Genomic DNA, 23,520 nt, shown 5'->3' with positions numbered 1-23,520 from the left:
CATATTCATATTCAAGATCTATAAGATTTCAAAATAGATATTGCAGGCTTTGAGCGCGGCGAGAGAATAAAAAAATACCGTAAATAAAAAAAACCTAACACTCCAACCGGCACAGCGTTGCGGCTTTGCGCTGGATGGTCGGTTGCCAGACTTCAGCACGGTGTTTGTATGTGTGACTAGACTAGACTTTTTTAACCGACTTCCAAAAAACGAGGAGGTTATATGTTCGGCTGTGGATATTATTATTAGGATAAGATAGTAGTAAGATTTTCTCTACCACATAAGCCTCTATCAGGTAGTGCTCTGCGCTCGAGTGCGGGCGACGAGGGCTCTTGTAAAGGGCTCCTTGACTGCGGTACGTTCCGGGTTAATTCGGCCATCGCTTCGAGAGACTCGTACTGATAGAATATAGCCTTTGCTTTTCCTTCATTTGCGATCAATACCCCGAATCTCACTAATTCAACACCTAACAGACCAACACATTAAAAGTTCTAAGAGACGCTACTTACATTTTATCGCATGGGATCGTACATTTTTTGCGTATAAAAAATATCCTGTATAATAATTTGAGCCCGGGAAAGAACATAATAATGTTCTTTCCCGGGCTCAAATTCTCTCCATACCAATTTCGTATAATATAATATCAAAATAACGATCAAATAGTTTGACACATTGTAGCATGAAACTATCTTAAACTTTGGAATATTCTGATGACAATATAATTTAAACAATATAGTTTAGTTTCTGTTAGTGCTACTAGACTTGAAGAATGTGACCTTAAAATAGTTGTATACTAACAGAATAAACGTCATTAAAATATGTCTTAGCTATTATGTATATTTTATCGCCAGCTTTGACCGCATCAAGAATTTCCAAAACGAAAATAAACGTTACATCCCCACTCCAACGGCGTCTAAGTCGTTTCAGCTCAGCTGACTTCGGCACGGTGTTTCAGTGCGTGCGACAGTGCGACTAGACGTATGCGTGGTAGTCCCCGAGCTGTAGCTGATTTTTTGGCCTTTTTTGCTCTATATCAATGGCAACAGGTAGATACTTGAATTTTTCTCAAAGTCCTTAGTTTTATGTGTTCTTTAATAATTAATTTTAATACTAACATAAAAAAATTAAGGGGGGCTCCCATACAAAAAACACATTTTTTTGGCCTAATTTTGCTCTATAATGGTACGGAACACTTCGTGCGCGAGTCCGATTCGCACTTGGCTGATTATTTATAATAGTATCTGATCCTACAAACGTTGTGAAATATCTTTAGAAACTAGGATTTAGAATCTAAATAACATACCTACAATTGACTGAATACCTACGAATAGGTTTAATAATAACGTCCTGCACTCAACTTCCAAGTTGCTTAACATGAAATAGATACATAAGTCACGGTTAAATAATGTGAAACGTCTACCTTTGAGAAGTCATTTGGAAGGCTAACGGACGTTTGCAATTCAAGAGCCACATTAGATCACTTAATTAAGACTCCTGCATGCAAGGTTTACACTTGCTTAAACATCGAATATTATTTTCAAATTATATTCTCTCAAATGGTATCTCAGTAAATTCTCTAAGGAGTGAAGACTCAAAACTACAGAAGGGCACATTATTGTGATTCAATGGAAATATATGCCAGCCAAGTTAGTTCTAAGTCAGATATAGAATTAATATCATAAAAACTCCCGCACCGGTTTCGGTGATTGTGGCCGGTTTCATTGAAACCTGCAGGCCAGTTACACATAATTTACATTTAATACCTAGATAATATGGTTGGACGACGTCCGTCGGGATTGCTAGTTTTATATAAATAAATGCCCACTTCTACTCATCGTGTCTTAAAATGCTCTGTTTTTTTATGAAATAGGGAGGCAAACGCGCAAACGAGTCACCTGATGGAAATCAACTTCCGTCGCCCATGGACACTCGCAGCATCAAAAGAGCTGCAGGTGCGTTGCCGGCCTTTTAAGAGGGAATAGGATAAAAGGGGAAGGTAGGGAAGGGTATAGGGTAGAGGATGGCCTCCGATAAAAATAAAATAAAATAAAAAATGTTTTATTTCTGAGTAAATTTGAATCAAATTTTTTCAGAATGTCTACCTGATGCCTACCACCGGTTCGGGAACTACCCCGGCGAGAAGAACCGGCGTAAGAAACTCGCACGGATAAGCTCATTCACTCGGCGAAACACAGCGCAAGCGCTGTTTCACGCCGGTTTTCTGTGAGAACATGGTATTTCTCCGGTCGAGCCGGCCCATTCGTGCCGAAGCATGGCTCTCCAATGTCTGTGGTTTTAGGGCTAGTGATTAAACTCCTATTTAACGGCTGGACGTTTTAAAATACAATGTAGGCTTAGCTTGAGCCCAGATAATAGAGCCGGAAAACCATTTACCCTATACTTGACGTACTGTCATGGACAGATCACTTGGAAAATGAATAGTTTCGGTACTACCTAGGGCCTAGGACTACATCTAAGCGCATGTTAGTATTAAACGCTACCTTGTATTAAACGCTACCTTGTATTAAACGCTAAATTAATCTATAAATAACTAGACTTTGCCCGTAATTTGATACAGTCCGTGTCCTATATTATTAGCAGAGATATAAAATAGATCATTGTATTACCATGATCTATTATATTATGTCTACGCAAAAATTCTTCAAAATCGGTGTTCTGTAACGGTACCTTCCGTACCCTTCATGTGTGACTCCGACTCGCACTTGGCTGATTTTTGTTAATCTATACTTCTATAATAATATTATAAATGCGAAAGTATCTCTGTTTGTCTGTCTGTCTCGCTTTCACGCCAAAACTACCGAACCGATTGTAATGAAATTTTGTATACAGATAGTCTACAGCCTGAGAAAGGACATAGGCTACTTTTTTACTGGAAAAAAGGGTTGTAAGGGGGTGAAAATGCGTAAATTTGTTCAAATTAAGTTGGTTCCAAAAATTCATAATAGATGGCGCTGTGCGTCTCCTAAATCTCCTTGCTCAAAAATATTTCCATAAGAGGTGGTATCATCTTACATTCAGGTTTCGATTTTTTTCGATTGTTATATTTCTATTCTACGTTATTAAATAACAGTGACGTAACCTATCAATGATAAATAGTTTATGGGTAAAGTTGTGTAATTGGGGGGCTAAATAAGCTTTAAAATTTGGCATAAAATGTAAAGTTTAATTTTAAAAAATTAAATACTATGTGCACACTGCACAGCTGTTTTGATTTAAGGGGTACCAGGGTTTTTTATAAAAGCTTTTGACACCAATTTAGTTGACATCGCGCGCTATAAACAGAAGTCCACGCGGACGAAGTCGCGGGCAACAGCTAGTAACAAAATAAATGGTGTTATCACGGATAACAAATTTAATTTCTCGCTCGGGACAAATATAACAAAATAATTGAATCTTATATTGTTGCTGGTAGAAATCGTGAAACACTTCCAGCCAAGCTAGCACGGCCACCAGTAGAAATGCGAAAGTATGGACAAACTGTGGACATAAACTTAAGGTCCGTTCTGATCTTTACCGCGGCGATCTAATCGCGACCAACAAAAATTCATTTAAAATGCCACTTTATGACAGACTATAGTATTTGTAATAAAGTAGGATATTATTTGAATTCTTAGGACTATAGTCTGTCATAAAGTGGCATTTTAATTGATTTTTTGTTGGTCGTGATTAGCCGCGGTAAAGATCAGAACGGACCTTAAGTTTGTCTCCACAGTTTGTCTCTACTTTTGCATTTCTACTGGTGGCCATGCTAGGGCTACAGAAATGTAGCAGAGCGCATGTCTACAGGCGTAGCATAGCAGTTTGTAGCTCCCCTTCGTAGCAGCTTGGAGCAGCGTAATATTCCGTAGCTCAGTTCCACGCACGTAGCTGTCTACGGGACTTCTCCAGACGTTGCAGATTGTAGAATACGGAATTTGAAAATTCGTTATACTTCTGCAAAAGTTGCCGCTTCTCACGTTTAACCGTATCCATTACACTTCCGTTATAATACGAAGATTATTACGGAAGTGTAAAATAATTATTATGACGTGGAATTTGTTGCAATTGACACCTTGTCTATTATCATAATATTATTCAGTTTTTTTTTAACGTTGTAATGTGTATCTAAATATAATATTATTATAATTAAAACATATTAGTTTTAATCTACCTTACTTTAAATTTAATTCACAAATATCGTGAATAAAATATGACTAATGAGTTAATAAATAAACAAAATAAATTATAGTAGCAGGAAATTATTGTAAGTTAAATTTACTTACCCGTTTCGTGGTTTGTTTTAAGTTTATCATTGAGACTACAAACTTGTAAGCACGAAATCTTTATTGATTTCATATCGATAGTTTCATTATAATTCACTTTTTATTTATTAAAAGCAGTAAACAAAATATTAAATGAGGAGCTGGCAAACAAAGCCGGACAAGTCCACCACTTCCACCAGCGTGCGAAAGTATATTTTTTTCGAATCGTCTTATCTTGACCCATCTTCGTTAATATTTTCAATCAAAACCGGTTAAACAGGCTTTAAAAAAAAAACATTTTCAAACAAAACTGGATTAGTTCAGTAGAAGTAGATGATACTAGTTTTTTAGCCACTGTGTATTTTTTTTTTCTCGCGGACTAATGCGGTTCTTTTCACCAGCTCCTCATAATATGGAATTATCTCAAAATAGCGCTATGTGTATCATCTATCCGTTAATAAGCACAACTGAATACTACTGTGTACAGGCAATGCTTTGAAGTGGTTCCAACGATTTTAAATAGATGGCGCTTGAATGACTTGTGTGAGCGCCATCTTTAATATTCTTTTTATTTCGAACTAAAGGCTATGTTTTATGAGATTGATGTTGCCTGTAGCTAAGTAGGCCTCGATTGGTAAGTAATTTGTGTATCGTTTGGAAACTGCAATATAAATCTACGGTCTTTCCCAGGTTTTGAGGTACCTATGCATAAGCATTGTAGTAAAAAGACGTAATACCTAGATAGTAAATAATTATTAATAATATTTACATTATTATTGAGTATAATTATTAAATACATATTTTGGCAGTGTGCGTATTAATGTGAACAGAGCAAAGAGAGCTTAATCGGTCTGGAAAAGTATTTAATTAGGTAGGTATCATTAGAATCGTCTTATCGGTAATGGCATGAATCCCGTTAATATATATAGCGCCCTTCACACCCAAACCGCTGAACGGATTTTGCTAGGGATACTTTGAGTCCCTGGAAAGGATATAAGGATAGTTTTTATCCCAAGAATATGTAATATGTACGGTTCCCGCGCGATATATGAATTACGGCGCGACGGAGTTGCGAGCGCCATCTAGTTCATGACTTACGAGTATAATATGACAACAACTCCGTTGCGTCAAAATTTACTTGTCATAATATTATATTCAGTACACTTTCGCGGGATAAATAATCGGTCAAGTGCGAGTCGGCCTCGCGCACGAAGGGTTCCATAGTCCGTACCGTTATAGAGCAAAAATAAACTCTTGAGTCTTTACGCATGAATAAACTATTATTATTATTATTAAAAATATACCAGAAATGGTGTTTTTGTATGGGAGACCCCTTAATTTTTTTTTATTATTTTAATATTATTATTAATACTTAATTGTTGAAGTACACATATAATTAAAGCTTTTGTGAAAATCACAAGTGCTTAGCTGTCTATGTACCTACATATACATATACCTACCATCTATTACTACTGTTACTTTATAGTTTTACAATAAGGGTTGTCTGGAAGAAATCGCTTGTAGCGATAAGGCCGCCTTAAGTACTTTTTACTCTTATAGTTATTAAGGATTGTATGTCATGTTTGTTTTGGTGCAATAAAGTATTTTCATTCATTCATTCATTCATGCTTACCTGTTGCCATTATTGATATCGAGCAAAAAAGGCCAAAAAATCGCGTTTGTTGTATGGGAGCCTCCCTTAAATATATTTTTTTTGTTTTTAGTATTTGTTTCTAAAGCGGCAATAGATACTTATACATAATTTGTGAAAATTTTATAAGTCTAGCTATAGCGATTCTTGAAATATTATAGCCTGGAGACAGACAGACGGACGGGTTAACGGACGATATATAGAATTAAGACCAACCTGTACTTCATTCTGGCAATAAATGAATTATGAATGAATGACGGACGGACAGACGGACAGACGGTCAGATATCGAAGTCTCAGTAATAAGGTCCCGTTTTTACCCTTTGGGTACGGAACCCTAAAAAGGTATCCTGTGAATTATAATATTAATAATATTATAATATGACGTGTCTTTGTATTTACAAAGATACTAAAATACATGCTTGGTCGATTAGTGTAAACTAATATGGGTTATCAAAATATATTATATGAGCTTTTGCCCGCGGCTTCGCTCGCGTTAAGAAGTATTATTATATACAAACTTTCATCCCCTACTTGAACCCCTTGGGGTTGGAATTTATCAAAATCCTTTCTTAGCGGATAAATTTCAACCCGATCCGTCCAATGGTTTGGGCTATGCGTTGATAGATCACTATGTCAATCAGTCAGTCACCCTTGAGTTTTATATATATAGATTTTTAGTATTTTATTTTGGAGTCTTTGTAGTTTAAAGTGCATTCAGTTTTATTTGCACTTCCTATTTCCCAAGCTCAAGTAGCGTAAGTGTTGTTGAACAAGGTACTTAGTAGTTATGAATATTGAAGCGGAGTTTGGTTTACAACAGGCTGGGTTATTTAGATAAAGAATATTATATTAAATTATTTGATATAAGATGTCTTTACCTTCTAAAACCTAAATTTTTATACGTGGGAGAGCCATGCTTCGGCACGAATGGGCCGGCTCGACCGGAGAAATACCACGTTCTCACAGAAAACCGGCGTGAAACAGCACTTGCGCTGTGTTTCGCCGAGTGAGTGAGTTTACCGGAGGCCCAATCCCCTAACCCTATTCCCCTCTCTTCCCTCCCCTATTCCTTTCCCTTCCTTACTATATTAACCTATTCCCTCTTAAAAGGCCGGCAACGCACTTGCAGCTCTTCTGATGCTGCGAGTGTCCATGGGCGACGGAAGTTGTTTTCCATCAGGTGACCCGTTTGCTCGTTTGCCCCCTTATTTCATAAAAAAAATAAAAAATATTTTCACTTAGTTCTTGGTTGCATTTAAAGTTTGCTTGTTGTATGTGCTGGAAAGATATTGTTTTTTTTTTTGGGCTAAATTGTATGTAATTTCATTTCAGACAGATCCTTCAAGCTCCATAAGAGCACCGGCGATCGCGACAACAATAGAATACAATATCATTTCCAAGAATACGCGATCGAAGGATTAAAATAGTTTTGCACTAGTTAGGTTAGATCGAAAAGCTCCAAAATAGAAGAGAAAGGAAGTACTCGTAACGTCTGCAAATAATGTCAAGTAGCCACATAGTCTTATAATTTCCCTAAAGAGTATTTAGCAAAACCTGTCAGTGTGAAAAATTGCAAAACGCTTCGATTCAAAATGCCAGATATGATTTTACTTTAGGGTATATTGTGTGGTTCATTATAATATAGTAGACCGTGAAAGTAGCAGCGCTGGAAGATCAATTTTTTGTGATTTTTATGGTCAAGTCCCGAGTGTCATGGATTTTGCCATAAAAAAATAACAAACCGGCCAAGTGCGAGTTGGACTCGCGCACAATAGCGCAAAAAAACGCTGAAAATTGTGTTTTTTGTATGGGAGCCCCTCTTGATTATTTCATTTATTTAAATATTATTATAAATTATTAAAGTACAAATAAAACTGAGTATTTTGTGAAAATTTCAAGTGCCTATGTATTGCCGTTACTGATATCGAGCAAAAAAGAGCAAAAATATCACATTTGTTGTATGGGAGCCCCTCTTAAATATTTAATTTACTTTGTTTTTAGTATTTGCTGTTATAGCGGCAACAGATATACACAATCTGTGAAAATTTCAGAAGTCTAGCTTTAGCGGTTCTTGAGTTACAGCCTGGAGACACACAGACAGACAGACGGACAGATATCGAAGTCTTAGTAATAGGGTCCCGTTTTAACCCTTTGGGTACGGAACCCTAAAAAAGTGCCCTTTTAGCGCTACTACATTCACAGTCAAAACTCAACTCTATACAAGGGACTCATACACTCCTTAAAGTATTATCACTTAGTTTTCTTACACCCTGTATAAAATATCATTAAAGTCTATAGAAGTTTACTAAATGCTAAATTAATATTAATTGAGAGCCACGCTTCGGCACGAATGGGCCGGCTCGACCGGAGAAATACCACGTTCTCACAGAAAACCGGCGTGAAACAGCGCTTGCGCTGTGTTTCGCCGAGTGAGTGAGTTTACCGGAGGCCCAATCCCCTAACCTATTCCCTTCCCCTCCCTGCCTTCCCCTATTCCCTTCCCTTCCCTCCCCTATTACCCCATTTCCCTCATGAAAGGCCGGCAACGCACTTGCAGCTCTTCTGATGCTGCGAGTGTCCATGGGCGACGGATGTTGCTTTCCATCAGGTGACCCGTTTGCTCGTTTGTCCCCTTATTTCATAAAAAAAAAACCGGCCAAGTGCGAGTCGGACTCGCGCACCGAGGGTTCCGTACAAACCTGCAAGGTTTACAAAGTAACTACTTAAAATTTTAAGCTTTTCGGAATTTTTCTGTTACCTGTGCTGTAAGCTATTGCTTCTTACCAAATTTCGAGATTCTATGTCAACGGGAAGTGGTCTTTAGGTTTTAATTCCCTTGCGTGTAGTTGCGAGTTTCAAAATATGCGGTATCAATGGTTGTACTTTTGCGTTTTGCGTTTTTGCGTTGACTTAGAATTTTTTTTTTTTCACGGGTATAAAGGCAATTAGATCTAAGTATTTGATATGAATTTCAACTTGATAGCTCTACGCGTTCATGAGGAAAAAAGTAATAAGTTTATATTTATTAAAAAATATATATATTGTAATGTAACTAAAAATTTAAGGTTTTCGGAATTTTTCCTTTATGTGTGCTATAAAACGTTGCTTCATGCCAAATTTCAAGATTCTAGGTCGACTGGAAGTACCCTTTAGGTTTTGATTCCCTTGCGAGTACTTGCGAGTTTCAAAATATGCAGCTTAAATTGCTGTTTCTTTTGATTGCGTAGACATAGAAGTTTGATTTTGTTACAGCTTAAAGGTATTATAGACCTGAGTATTTGGTATGAATTTCAATTTAATACCTCTACGCGTTTATGAGGAAATGGGTAGTAAGTTTAAAATTATTAAAAAAAAATATATTATGTGATGTAACTAAAAATTTATGGTTTTCGTAATTTTTCCTTTATCTATGCTATAAGACGTTGCTTCGTACCAAATTTCAAGATTCTGAGTTCACGGGAAGCACCCTGTAGGTTTTGATTCCCTTGCAAGTGTCGAAAATTTGCGGCATAAACGGCTGTATCTTTTGATTGCGTTGGCTTAGAAGTTTGATTTTTTCACAGCTTCAAGGGACAGTAGACCTGAGTAATTGATATAAATTTCAGCTTCATACCTCCACGCGTTCCTGAGAAAAAGGGTCTTGACAGACGGACGGACGGACAGACGGACAACAAAGTGATCCTATAAGGGTTCCGTTTTTTCCTTTTGAGGTACGGAACCCTAAAAAATTGACAAAATATTATCTTTTGTGAAGCGTTCTGTTTTCGAATAAAAATACTTTAGAGTTTAGATTATACCCCAATACATAATATAATTATTCTTAGAAATTATTAAAATATAAAAAAGTGTAGACCGTTTTTATGGCGTCTTGATGTTTAATTAAAATGATTAATTTCCATACGAAGCGTCAAGTCTTGAAGAAACGTTCTTCCTGTTCTTTTGTTATATTATGTTGTCGAAATTTTTTAACACCTAATAATTCTAAAATACCCAACACTCAGGAGTGTAATTTTGTATGTTCTAAAAAAAATAATTTTATTTGTCTCGCCAAAACTCGACAACGCCTGAAATCTGGCTCATTTTAGTCTTAACACTAGAAAGACCGGAATTCTGAACTTCCTAGAAAGACCAAGAGCGGTCAAATGACCCATCGTATGTTTTAACATTTTTTTGTGTGTCTTACTATTTTGCTTTTGCATTTTATTAATCTAGTAATTATTTATAAATGTATCTAAATTAAATTATAGAACAAATATTCAAGAAAATTATTTAAAAAAGCATTTTATAGACCTGCTACTGATATAATGACATTATAATGACTCCACAAGATTTATTGGTTTTGTTCCTGTATTTGAGCATAAAACACCGTTTTTATTCAGATTTAATATTTTCTCATATTAGGAATAGAATGGTAAAGTTACTCTTATGTACAGTTATTCACGTCTAGAAGCCATGAACATCTTGATGAAAATACCCTATTGGAGGACAAAATCATTATTTTTTCGTGTCGTATTTTTGGTCACAATATAAAAATCTTTTATCACTAAAGCTAAAAAAGTACAAAAAATATGCTTTAGAAATTAAATATACTTAAAATTAGCATAAATATAACAATTTTTATCATATTTTCATAGAACTACAATTCGCAACCCTTAGTTTGTTATTTGCTTCGTTTGTGTAGGTAAAACAAAAAATAAAATAAACTTAGAGCAAATATTTTATTGAAATTCGAACTACTAATAAACCCTGGCTGTGTTAGGTCAACTCAGGCAACAATACTATGAAAATTGACACAGATTTTTGTAGTAACGTTGATAATTTTCAAAAAGCAGGTTTTCGTTAGGCAAAAAACTTGAAATACGTTACAATATCAAAACAGGACAGGCAAAAGGTTTTATTTGTGCGCATACTAAATTTGTAAATATATTACTATTATTTTTAAATATAAAAATGTGAAATTTTAGACCATTTATGTAAATAAAAGTATTTATCACACTTTTGTCCTATGAGTCATTGACAAGTCTATTTCAGACGTATTTTTTATACATTTTAAATCAAATTTTAAATACAACACACAAACAAAACATAATAATAATAAAAAATTTGAAAGAAAAATAAAACTTGCAAGAAAAACCCACTTTCTTTAGAAATTTTATTCAAGCGGTCAATTGACCGCTGCGGCCTTTCTAGGTAGGTTGCTATTTAAAACTTATAATTATTGACCAATCATTAAAAACACGTTATCACAATTTAAACAATCGAAAATTATTAAATGTCACGAGAGGAAAACGAGTTTCATGCAACGGTAACAAAAATATCGGAAATTAAAAACGAAAATGCGGTCATTTGACCGCCCCGGTCTTTCTAGTGTTTAAATATTCGTGAAAATCCAGAGAAGGTTTATAACAGGACTTAGAAGGGAATTGATATTATGAAATTCGACGGGTCATATTCTGGTAAACAAAACAAGTATGTTATATACATTTTCATGTATAGATAACCACTCATATATTTTGTGGTTTCCAAAATAAAGGTTTAGATTTAGTATAGACCTATCTATTTTCTGTCATACTAATATTAGGCTAGGCTCGGTCAATGGTCGACAAATCGAAAAATATCTTTGTCATCGGCAGTTTTTTAGAAAAGTGTCATAATGAGTTCTGGAATGCCTGAATTAGGCTCCAAGATAAGCCTAATATCGAAAGCCGATATTTGCTACGAAGGCCGGCTCTTCACAGTTGATCCTCAAGAATGTACCATCGCTTTGGCTAGCGTGCGATCGTTCGGAACTGAGGACAGAGAGACTCAATTCCCTGTGGCTCCTCAGAGTCAGGTGTACGATTACATCTTGTTCCGTGGATCTGATATTAAGGACATCAGAGTCCTCAACAATGTGCCCTCTCTGCCCAACGACCCGGCGATCGTGCAGATGTCCGTGCCCGCTGCGCTCGGGGGCAGCGGAGGTCAGAGCCAGTACTCTGGCCAATTCAATCATCCAGTTGTCGGACAACCCCAATACCCGCAGTACCATCCAATGACGGGTTTCGGGGGCAGTGTGCACCAACAGCTCAACAAGACCAGTGAGTTATCTCCGCAGACGTCTGTGGATCTCCCGCAACCTGTGACGGCTCCCATCGGATCAGGAGTAATACACCACAACAACCAAGTTAAAGACCAAGGCTCGATGCTGGACCTGATTGGAGGTGGTGCTCAGAGTGGTTCGAGGTCTGCTACTCCTGCTGCTTCTCACAGCCCTACGTCTGATCAGGGCACGCAGGCGGGCTCTACTGCGAGCGGTTCAGGGCAGCGCGAGAGCCGTCGGGGCAAAGCGCCCGGGCCGGCGGCGCCGCGCGGTCGGCCTACGTCGCGCACGCGTCAGCGACACCCCAGCGGTGGGCAGCCCCCGCAGCAACCACAGCAGCAGCACCATCAGCAGCAGAACCTCAATAACCACCAGCCCGGAGAGCAGATGCAGAACATTCTGTTCTCAGCGCAATACAACCGCGGTGGCTGGAGAGGTAGGTCGCGCGGGCGCGGCCGCGGATTCGTGCCCCGCAACAAGAATACCCTCAAGTTTGAGAACGACTACGACTTTGAGCAGGCCAACACCGAGTTTGAGGAGCTTAGGAGCCAGCTGGCCAAGACCAAGATTGTTGATGAGGTTGTCAAGCCTGAGGCTGTAGCCGAGGGTGAAGTGGACAAGAAGGATGATTCTGGCAACGAGACCGGCGCCGGCGAGCCTGAGGTAGAAGATGACTCCTACAGCGGATACGATAAGAAGAAGAGCTTCTTCGATAACATCTCGTGCGAGGCTGTTGAGAGGTCAAAGGGCCGCAGCCAGCGGACTGACTGGCGGACGGAGCGCAAGCTCAACTCGGAGACGTTTGGTGTGGCTTCCGCGCGTCGCGGGGCGTGGCGTCCGCACGCGGCGTGGCGGCATAACCCCCACAACCCACACAACCCGCATAACCAGCATAACGGACCGCACCATCCTTGGTGGAGGCCAATGCGCGGCGGGCGCGGGCGGGGCGCGCACAACACGGGCCGGCCGCAGCGCCCGCAGAACGCGCCCGCACCCCCCGCCACCGCTGCCGCCGCCGCCGCTCAGTAGACCTCATGTATATTATGCCAGCCAAGTAGATGTGTGATGCTGAGTGTATGAAGAATCTTAATTTATTATCGCGAGGACTAACAAATGGATAAGTAACGGAAAAGTGTAAGCTGGTAATGAAGTGTTTCATTATGTAATCAATAGTGTGAAGAAGCTGAAGTAACGGGTTGTTGTTATACGGTATGGATTCAAGACGATGGACATTGCTTTGGTGTGATAGTGTTGTATCCAATATATGGAAGCAGACAATGGACACTCCCGTCAGCTCGGAAGAATCAATCTTTGTCCGGCCACTCTCTTATTGTTACACATGATTAGGCTATGTGTTCAAACATTGGGCTACGTTGACTACCTATAATTAGATATATGTCGCATGTCGACCGTTGCGATATTAGGCTAAATTCTGTGATAGAGGTGTCAACGATAATTTTAAAATCGGGAAATAGACTCCTATAGAATAATTTAAACTTATTATTGCCCAAATTGAATATATTTTCCTAGCTTCACACGTACTATGCGCTATTGTGCCTATCGGAGTTGTAACAAGTGTTAGTTAATGTGTTTTATTTTTAAAGTGTCATCGCACTTTGTTTCTTATTTAAAATTAAAGATTGAAAGATGTTAGGCGGTCCCACCCTAGTGTAATGCTAGAGTAGAGCAGCAAGTCTGCATGTGTTGATTATATTGGCTCAAAAATCTCATAAACTTGAAAGTGAGCAAATCAATTGTTGGTATTTAGATAATAAAGGCATGCAAGTGGGACTGCACACCATGGCAGTTTTGGAATGTAATAAATGTGTAGTAAAAGACTTGTTTATATTGTATAGAAGTGCTGCTGCCTGTCTTTGGGATCCGAGCTGCAGCAGGCTACATTGATTTTTTAGTGTTGTCACACAATTTTAGTACTCTTAAAAGGGACAGTTTCGTTTCTTGGATCAATGTGTAATTTTTTTTAAAGTCGAGCCGCAAGCATCATTGTGTAAGTTTGAAATAAATTTTTTGACTAAATACAATATATTTGTAAATCTGTAACTCGACAACTGTACCTGGTGATTGTAATGATGAAAATATACATTTACTTACTACAAATCTTCACGGAAATCATTTTTCAGCGCCAATGCGATGAAGCCAGACAGTCATTACAAAACATAAATCCACTCCCAAACGAACAGATTGGGCCGGATAGCGGTAATTTCCTATCCCAGGCAACTAATTTGGTACAGATTAGCGGATAGTCTAGCTATAAATACGAGTGATTTATCCGTGGACCGGGTGCAGTCGGTTATGATGTTATCTAACGAGGCGTTTGCGGCGGTTTACCTGATAATATCGGGATAAGGCTTAGTGTCGGACACTATTTTGGTTATCGCAGCTGTATTATTTATGATTGTGATGTAGGTTGTCGAAGAGGATATAAACTATGTAACGAGAGGCGGGGCTTGGAAGAAAAAAATACATCTGTTATTAAATTACCTTCGGTTGCCGGAATTCTTCTCGTTAGGCTAGCTCCCGAACCGGTGGTAGGTACCAGTAGTTCCACCGCCAAAGACGTTCAGAAAACGTTTGTAGCGAATTGTGAACAAAAAAGTTTGAGTTTGAGTTAAATATTTCGAAATCCTGATTTATGAATTTCTTATGTTTATTGTGATGTTAACTGAAATAGTTCTTTCGACATCTGGCGGCCCCCATACAGAACCCTCGAGTTGAAAAACTCTGGTATAATTATTAATAGTGTAACTTTACAGCGGACAGTTACTAAGGGTATCCGACAAAAATGATGATTGAATAACTTTTTTTATGAAACAAGGGGGCAAACGAGCAGGTCACTTGATGAAAAGCAAATACTGTCGCCCATGGACACTCGCAACATCAGAAGAGCTGCAGGTGCCTTGCCGGCCTTATAAGAGCGAAAACGCTCTCTTCTCGAAGGTTTGCAGGTCGTATAGGTCCGGAAATACTGCTGGCGACAATTCGTTCCAGAGTTTTACAGTTCGCGGCAGAAAGTTACGCGAAAAACACACGGTGGTAGACTGCCATTCATCAACTTGTCTGGTTTGTAAATATTTTTGCTAGTAAGAAGGATAATGTAGATATCGTATACGAAAATATAATTCAAAGTATAAAAGCTTGTGAACAGAATATTATATTTATCACCGCCTCTACCCGACCAGCCGCACGTCCTGTCACCAGCGCCGTATCTTGTTTTGCAGCAAATTTTAATATTGTCAACTAGACTTAAACGAATTCTCTATATTTTTAAATATATAATATTATGTGCTTCTTGTTAGTAATATGAATATTTAGAGGAATGTTTAATATTTTAACGATTAATGTACTAGTTTTATCCGAATATTTCAGAGGAACCTAACAGGTAACAAACACTGAGACTTGAAAAATAAGTTGTTCAATAAACGTTTACGTGTGTATAACCGTATCCATGCGGATGTCACCGATAGGCATCATGGGTAGCTTTTCTGTATGGCGGGTGACGCCCGAGAGGAGATAAAATGTTTACCTGTAAAAATATGATGAAATTACATTTTTCAGAGGTTTCCCCTCAATGAAAGTGGCTTTATTTGTCACGTATTTTACGTGTACAGTGTTAGTTTTAGGATATTGCATAAAACCTTACACTTCAGGAGTCCTAAACATTTTATAAATATATAACGCCAACACCAGCAAAATCTCACATCAACATAATTTATTCTTATAACTAACTAGCAGCCCGCCCCTGCTTCGCATGGGTATGAAACAAACATTTCTAAAGTTGGTGGTGTTATTAACCCGGCGAAAGTGTGGTAAGATGGTAGTCTTAGTGTCTACCCACTAAAAAATAGTGGGTGCTCCGCTTTCACTCCACTGTCGAGTAAAAGAGTTTTCAATGCGAATTACCCTGCCAAAATGAACCTTTATTCAAATGGATGTATTTGGATAATCCACACATAATAAAAACTAAGGAAACGTAACTCCTATACTTCAACCGTTTTGAATTTGGTTCCTTTTCGCACACTAAAATATGACAATAGCTATGAAACACTAACGCTCAAACAAAATTATGCATGTATTCGGGTCTCTTTTTGCATAAAGTTGGCATGTATTCTGGTTTCTTTTTGAAGCTCGCGGAACAATTTTTTTGACGCAGTTACTCTTTCTTAGTTTTTATTATTCGTAGAATACATCATTTCCTTTTTTGATTTGATTTGTTGAATTCAGATATTTCATTCAAAAACTACCACTTAAACAATGTTTATTTGTTTATAAAATGCTATAAAAAGTAGATACATTTTTTGGCGTAAAATAAATTGATCAATATAGCCAAAGGTTTACAACACCTGATAAAAATAAGTTACTTACTTTCCATTTCTGTTTGTACACGTAAATAATCACTTTTAAATAATTGAAATGAACTATAATTCCGTTCACGTTCGCTTTTGGGTCGCTACTAAAAGAAAAACAATTGGAAACAGACGAAACAGCGATAAATTACAATCCCTGGCGGGTGGCGCCCGAGAGGAGATATCAAAGTTCCTGGCGGTAGGCGCCTCAGAGGAGATACGAAATATTTGTTAGCAGCCAGGCGCGTGAAATTGCCAAAAATGACACCGCACTAAATCGGATAAACTATGCCGGCAATCATGTGGACATTTAAAATCTTATCCAAGGTGCTACAGTATTTGAAGAGTGGTTAATTATTTCGCTCTAAAAATACTGTAAAAATCATCCATAGATGTAAAGGCCTTGTTTTTAGACCAAATAAAGTAAAACCATGATATTGAATGTACTGTAACTTCTTAGTGGAAATCCATGTTCAATTCAATAATTATACACTTTTCTTGCACTTATTTCACTTTTATAATTAGATTTCTTTCAAAAATGTTATTTTACTCGCCCGGTTTTGACACCTACCTACCTTTTTTTTTTTTTTTACGCAGTGAAATGCTGTGTCGCATTCGACGCAGGGGATGGGGACTCCCACTGCGGATATGTGGGGCTCGTCGCGGCGAAGATGGTGAGTGCCGCGGCCCTACCCACTAAAACGACACTGCGATGTTCCTGACTCCTACAGCTGGCGGATGCACGGGTCCTGACGAGCATTTCTCCGTAGTTCCGTCAGCGCAGCGCCTGCTTGGTCTTATGCAGGCCCCTCTTCTTGGTGGGGGTGTTGGCCCCCTAGGCCGAACAGAGGCCCCAAACGGGGGGCTTGTTTAGGCCATCCTGCTCCGATGGTGTCGCGATGCGCAGGAACATGAGGCGCATCACGACCATCTCGGGACTCGGTGCGATGGGCGGCGGCGTCCCCACACCGCCACCCCGAGTACCCCTGTTAAGGCGGGACGTTTCGGCCATTTTGGACGTTCCGTCTACGCCTCGGCCGTCGTCTTCATTGAGGGTCGAGCGCCTCCCTCTCTCTAACTCGCTCGGCTTCCTCTTTGGTAGAGATCACCTCCTCGGCGAATCTCTCCACGTGTCTCCATTGGTGCTCGCTGCTCAGCATGGCTTGCACCAGTGCCGGCAGCGAGAGGTCCGGTCCGATGGCGTCCGTTAAGGCCGCTCTTTGTCTTGTCCATGAGGGACAGGCCAAGACGTCGGGCCGCCACATATGCCTCTCGGAGTTGTGTGAGCTCAGGGCGCCACCAGTAGCTCTGGCACCGAGGCCTAGCCGGACCTACGCGGGAGACACCTACCTACCTAGCATATGCCAACGAGATATCTCACTCGACATGTTTTCTCGATGTTTGATGGTTTGTCTCTTCATCTCTATTCACCCTAGCATGAGAAACATTTTTTCTCGCGTAGATCTATCATCGAAATAACACATTTTTATAGAGTTTGGTCGAGATAATGTCGAGATTATGACATTATGAGACGAGTAACTACTCGTCTCATAATGTCAAAATTTAATTATGTCGAGAGTGAAATATCTCGTTGGCGTATGCTAGGTACGCTGGAGGCGTAGCATGGTCACCATAGAAATACTTTCAGTAGTTTTGAGTAGTCAGACAATGGAAATCCGCCACTTTGTCGATAAAATCTGTCAGTATGTCGATTCCGTGGAAAGAAACTGTTTCTATGGTGACCATGCTACGCCAGCAGATGATGATTTTCTCGAAACCGGTCGTATACAAAATAACTTTCAAAGAAATCTAATAATAATATAATAAAGTGGAATAAGTTCAAGAAAAGTGTATACTTATTGAATTGAAAGTAAAACCACGCAATGAAGACCTGCAAACGCACAAGTTTGTTAATGCGGTGAATGGTGATGGATGCGAGGTGTCGGCGCGATTAGCATGGGAGAGGCGCCTTTCAATTACTACGGCTGGCTTACTGAATTATGTATGGGACAACTTTGATTGAAACGTTCTGGACCCTATGGCGAAGTTGATTTCTGTGTTTAATTTATCCGGCCAAAGCTTGTTAGACTTTTAATTTTTATTAGATACTATCTGTATTAATAAAAATGATTTTTAATATTTGTTAGTCTCGCCAAAACTCGAAAACGGATGAATCGATTTGGCAAGTTTTAGTCTTGAAATATTAGATGAAGTCCTGGGAAGGTTTATATGGGGACATAAGATAGGAGGATATGAAGTTTACCCGGGTTATCTTGTAGCAGCAGAAATGGAAGTTTGTTTGTTTGCATCTAGACTATAAATCAACTAGGCCTATTTATATCTCAGGGACGCTAGAAATAAAAAATAATCACTCACTCGCTACGAATTTATGAGTCGAAGCAATTATTCCAATTTCCATCGAGTAGCACACTAATTGAAGAAAAAGTACCCCGCGACGCTTAAAATACTTTCACCATTCCATATCGTTAGAGAAATTCCACTGCTCTAGTAGCATAATATTGACAGCTCGTGCTCAGAGCCAACAACTATTATCGGCGCCTCGTAAAACGCGCGCTAAAAGTATTTAACATCGAGCGATTGACGCGCGAGCAAACTAATTCCGATACTTTAATTTGATTAAATTCCCGGAAGTTTAACGTGCAAATTTGTACTACGCGAAATAGATTCCGCCAGGCAAAATAATGTGTAATAAATCTCCATTAGTTACCTGAGTAGAATAATTGATAGTGAGGCTGCTCACCCTTGTTAGAGTGGTGGATCCAAATGATGTGATAGAGTACAACATTATTAATTGTACATTCGATATTATCATTGTCACATTTGTTACATAGTTTTACTGGATTGGAATTTGCCTGCAAAATCAGTCATTGGCTGTGGATCATTTGCTTTGTAATTGTAATAAATAATTTACAAGCTGTTAATCACATTCATATGACAATGTTTATAATATATAATAGCGTGCAAAACGAGCGTGTGTAAGTGTTGTTTGCAGGCTCGGATCTAGGAGAGGGGGAGGGGGGGGGGGACCCGGGCGCAAGTTCAGAAAGCCAAATTCAAACTACAGACGTATGGATAACTTTTCATCAACTTAACTTTGCCCACGGACTAAATAAATGGAAAATTACATTCTGAAACTGTAAAAGTTCTTGTTCTCTTTTTCCGTGACCAAAAAACGGCGATCGATGCAATATTTTCGAAAGGCCTATGTAGGCTAGTATATAATGTCAATCAATTAGTGGACTTATTAGTAATTACACAAGTCAACACGATTTCTGAGCCTGGATGTCTTAAAAATGTACGGTTCCCGCGCGATAAACGAATTTTGGCGCAACGGAGTTGCGGGCGTCATCAGCTAGTAATGGCCGATTTACACGGGCGACTAAAGCCGCACGATTTCCGCCGCACGGCGAAAATCGACCGTATAAATAGCAATCCGACTACGCCGCGCCGCATGCGGCTAAAGTCGCAAGCCCCAAAATCGTGCGGCCAAAGACCGCATGCGGCTGGTGACTAAAATCGACCGTGCAAACGCTCAGTCGCAAGCGATCGCTTGCTGCGAATACTACTGTTGACTTGCCGGGTGACTAAAATCGGCCCGTTAGTCACCCGTGTAAATGGGGTGGCGATTCGACTTGGACAGGCGATTCGACTGGTGACTTGCGGGTGACTATAATCGACCCGTTAGTTACCCGTGTAAATGGGGTGGCGATTCGACTTGGACAGGCGATTCGTCTGGTGACTTGCCGGGTGACTAAAATCGGCCCGTTAGTCACCCGTGTAAATGGGGTGGCGATTCGACTTGGACAGGCGATTCGACTGGTGGTGGAGGTGTTCTTGCACCACTTTTATTTATTATTTATATAAACGACATGCCAAAAATCGTAAAACATCCCATGTCATTATTTGCTGACGATAGCACAATAACCATCAATTGCAATGATATAAATCTTTATGAAACTGACATAATTAATTCACTACATTCTATAATTCAATGGCTAAATAATAATAATCTAATAATAAACCTTAAGAAAACAAAAATTATACATTTTAACCAAAAATATCAAAACGCTTCTAATATTAAATTAATTTATGACAACACAACAATAGAAGAATTACTTATATAGCACAAGATTTTTAGGTATAGAAATTTATAAGCAATTAAATTGGAAAAAACATGTGGAAGAAGTGATTAAAAAAAATAAGTAGTTTAACATATGCACTAAACAAGCTATCTTTAACAGTCACTAAAGAGACTCTTATTATTGCCTACTATGGTCTAGTGGAGTCTGTTTTAAGATATGGAATCATATTTTGGGGTAACTCAACTTTAAATAAAATTCTATTTAGAACACAAAAAAGGTGCCTAAGGGCTATGTTTAGAATAAAAATTACTGACAGTTGTAGACCGTTATTTAAACAAAATAAAATTCTAACACTCCCATCTTTATATGTGCTTGAAGTTGCCTTATTCGTAAATAGTAGTAATAATTTATTTTCTAGACTCAGACAATGTAATAAGAAACAGGCGTCACGGTGATAAACTGTGCGTAGAAAAGTGCAAAACAGAAATGATGCTAAAAAGTGTCTATTGTAGGGGACCTAAAATTTACAATAAGATTCCAAAGCATTTGAAAGATCTTAATGTAAACCTGTTTAAAAGAAAACTTAGAAATCTCTTAACGGAAAAATGCTATTATAAAATTGATGAATATCTAAATGACACTTTTTATTAATAATATTATTTTAGTTATAATTACTACGATGACCAAAATCTATAGGTACTTAAATAATTTTAATCAATTGACATGTATACTCACAACGACTATTTTTTTATAATTATAATTATTATTTTATTTAATGAATTGTTTTTTTTATGACTTGCTTATACTAATGAATTGTTATTTATTGTTTTTTATATTAAAATTATTTGATTGACTCTATACTTTATTATTTTTACCTGACAAACTGTTATTTCTATTATTATTAAATTATTCTTATATATTTAGACTTGAAAGCATGTAAATGAGTTAACGTTGAATTAATTACTATTGTTAAAATGTTAAGTCTCACACACCATTTTAATGGTATAATGTAAGCACAAACTAGACATAAGATAACACCTTTATAAACTACATTATGTGAATAAATGATTTGATTTGATTTGAAACATAATAATAGGTTGGGGAAAAAGTTTTTCGCATTATGGTATGTATGAACTTGTCATAAAACCTCTTGGGCTATACCAATTGTATCTGGCTGATTTTGGTATCATTAAAAAGTTTTAATTTTACAGAAGACAATTCCAAATTCAAATTAGGTAAATGTGAGATTTTCATTTGTTTTTCTTATTGTTAAAATGAATGATTCTAATGAAAAAATTCGATACATTTTAAAATTTTATTACAAAAAAGGTAAAAATGCAACACAAGCCGCGAAAAAAATTTATGATGTTTATGTACCTATTGCAGTGGTGGGAATGTGTGGTGGGCCATTTGCCCGTTTAAAAAAACCGGCCAGTTGGACTCGCCCATGAATGGTTCCGCAGCAGCAATAAGGTTTATTTTTATGAAATTAAAAGGTTTTCGATTTATTTTTATATTTCAGTTGATTTAATGAAAGTTAATTTAAGGCTTACTACTTATGACGTACAAAAAAACTACTAGCTAGATCTCGTTCAAACCAATTTTCGTTAGTAGTTTTTATAGTAATATACGTCAAATATGACGTCTATCAGAATCAGTACGCTTTCGGCATCAGTCTTGACAACACGTAAATCCTGTTGCGACGTATTGAGTCAGGTGTTTCCAACCTTTTTGTCAACCGTAAAATCATTCGCTATAATGAAGTGTGATGCATGCAGTTCTTCATTCACTGATGGTGTTTTCTGTAATGGTTGTTTACGGAATTTGGATTTCTCCTGTGCTTCGATCTCCGAGTCTGGATATCGCAAACTTGGAGCTGATAGACGGGCTATGTGGAGATGTCCCCAGTGTAAGGTAGCTACGGGCTCGCGATCACCGACTGTATCCGAATCTGGGGCTGTCACCCTCGAGATGATTATGTCGGAGCTGCGGGAGATGAAGTCTCAATTGAGAAAACTCCCCGAACTCTTTGAAGATGTGAAGACCATTAAAAGGGAAATCTCGGAGTTAAAAGTATCCTGTGAGTTTAATAGTTCTAGACTGGATGACCTAGAAACTAAAGTGCAGAATATAGAAAAACATATTTCAGAGTCGCAGAAAGTAGAGTCTTCTTGTACTAAAGACATTGCACTGCTCAAGAGAGATAGTGTGAGCCGCGAGCAGTGGTCTCGCATAAATAATGTTGAAATTAAAGGTATTCCAGTGAAGCCCAACGAAAATTTATTTTCTCTTATTGATTCGATCGCTAAAGTTGTGAATTATTCTCTTCCGAAGACTCAAATTAACTACATAGCTCGTGTTCCATCACACGGCTCGAAGGAAAAGTCAATCATTATGTGCTTTATAAACCGGTACGTCAAAGAGGAGTTTATTGCCGCTACTCGAGCACGGAAACGAATAAGTCTAAATGATATAGGGATGGGAGGAAACGATCAACTTATATATGTCAATGACCACCTTGTTCCTGACATGAAGAAACTGCTTACTCGAGTTAAAGAGATTTCAAAACTAAAGGGACTGCAGTATGTATGGGTAAAATATTGCAAAATACATGTACGCAAAAATGATAAATCGCCTGTCCTTATAATATCAAACGAGGCTGATTTAAACAAATTAACGTAGTGTGCCTTTTGCTTTGCTTGTATTGCTATGTAGTTATTTTTGCTAAAGTTTATTGTGTACTTTTCTCATTTTCTAAACCATGCTCATACCGCTTTTTCTCATTTAGGTGTATCATAATCAGCTTTTTCATCAACAGTTCATTTGTGTATTGTGCTTTACATTTATGCTATATTGCATTACAAATATTACATCTCGCTTTATTAACTGTAATAATATTGAACCACAGGAAAAGGTTTAGCGCCCCTGGCTTTGCACTCGGCTACTCGTTTCGCAACTGTTCGTATGTCGTCGGTTTGCCAAAACCGGTAATGATCTATAGATCGCTTATACCGCAAGGCTACGAAGAGCCGCAAGGCTAAGTCTTCTCGACCTGG

General features: G+C 38.2%; 1 protein-coding gene across 2 annotated transcripts; it reads left to right on the top strand.

The window, feature by feature from the left end:
- Positions 1-11,506: 11,506 nt before the first annotated feature.
- LOC121729150 (protein LSM14 homolog B-B-like) lies at positions 11,507-13,384 on the top strand. Of its 2 annotated transcripts, XM_042117558.1 has the most exons (2): positions 11,507-11,995; positions 12,095-13,384. In XM_042117558.1, the coding sequence occupies exons 1-2, from the start codon at positions 11,569-11,571 to the stop codon at positions 13,024-13,026; spliced, it is 1,359 nt and encodes a 452-aa protein (XP_041973492.1). In that variant the 5' UTR covers positions 11,507-11,568; the 3' UTR covers positions 13,027-13,384. The 2 variants fall into 2 exon arrangements, with proteins under 2 accessions (XP_041973492.1, XP_041973491.1); XM_042117557.1 differs by having other exon boundaries at positions 11,507-13,384.
- The last annotated feature ends 10,136 nt before the right edge of the window (positions 13,385-23,520 follow it).

The sequence above is a fragment of the Aricia agestis genome, chromosome 7, assembly GCF_905147365.1.
Source record: "Aricia agestis chromosome 7, ilAriAges1.1, whole genome shotgun sequence".
Classification (NCBI taxonomy): Eukaryota; Metazoa; Arthropoda; class Insecta; order Lepidoptera; family Lycaenidae; genus Aricia; species Aricia agestis.
The sequence above is the reverse complement of the archived record's forward strand: the minus strand, read 5'-3'. Positions and strand labels throughout refer to the sequence as shown.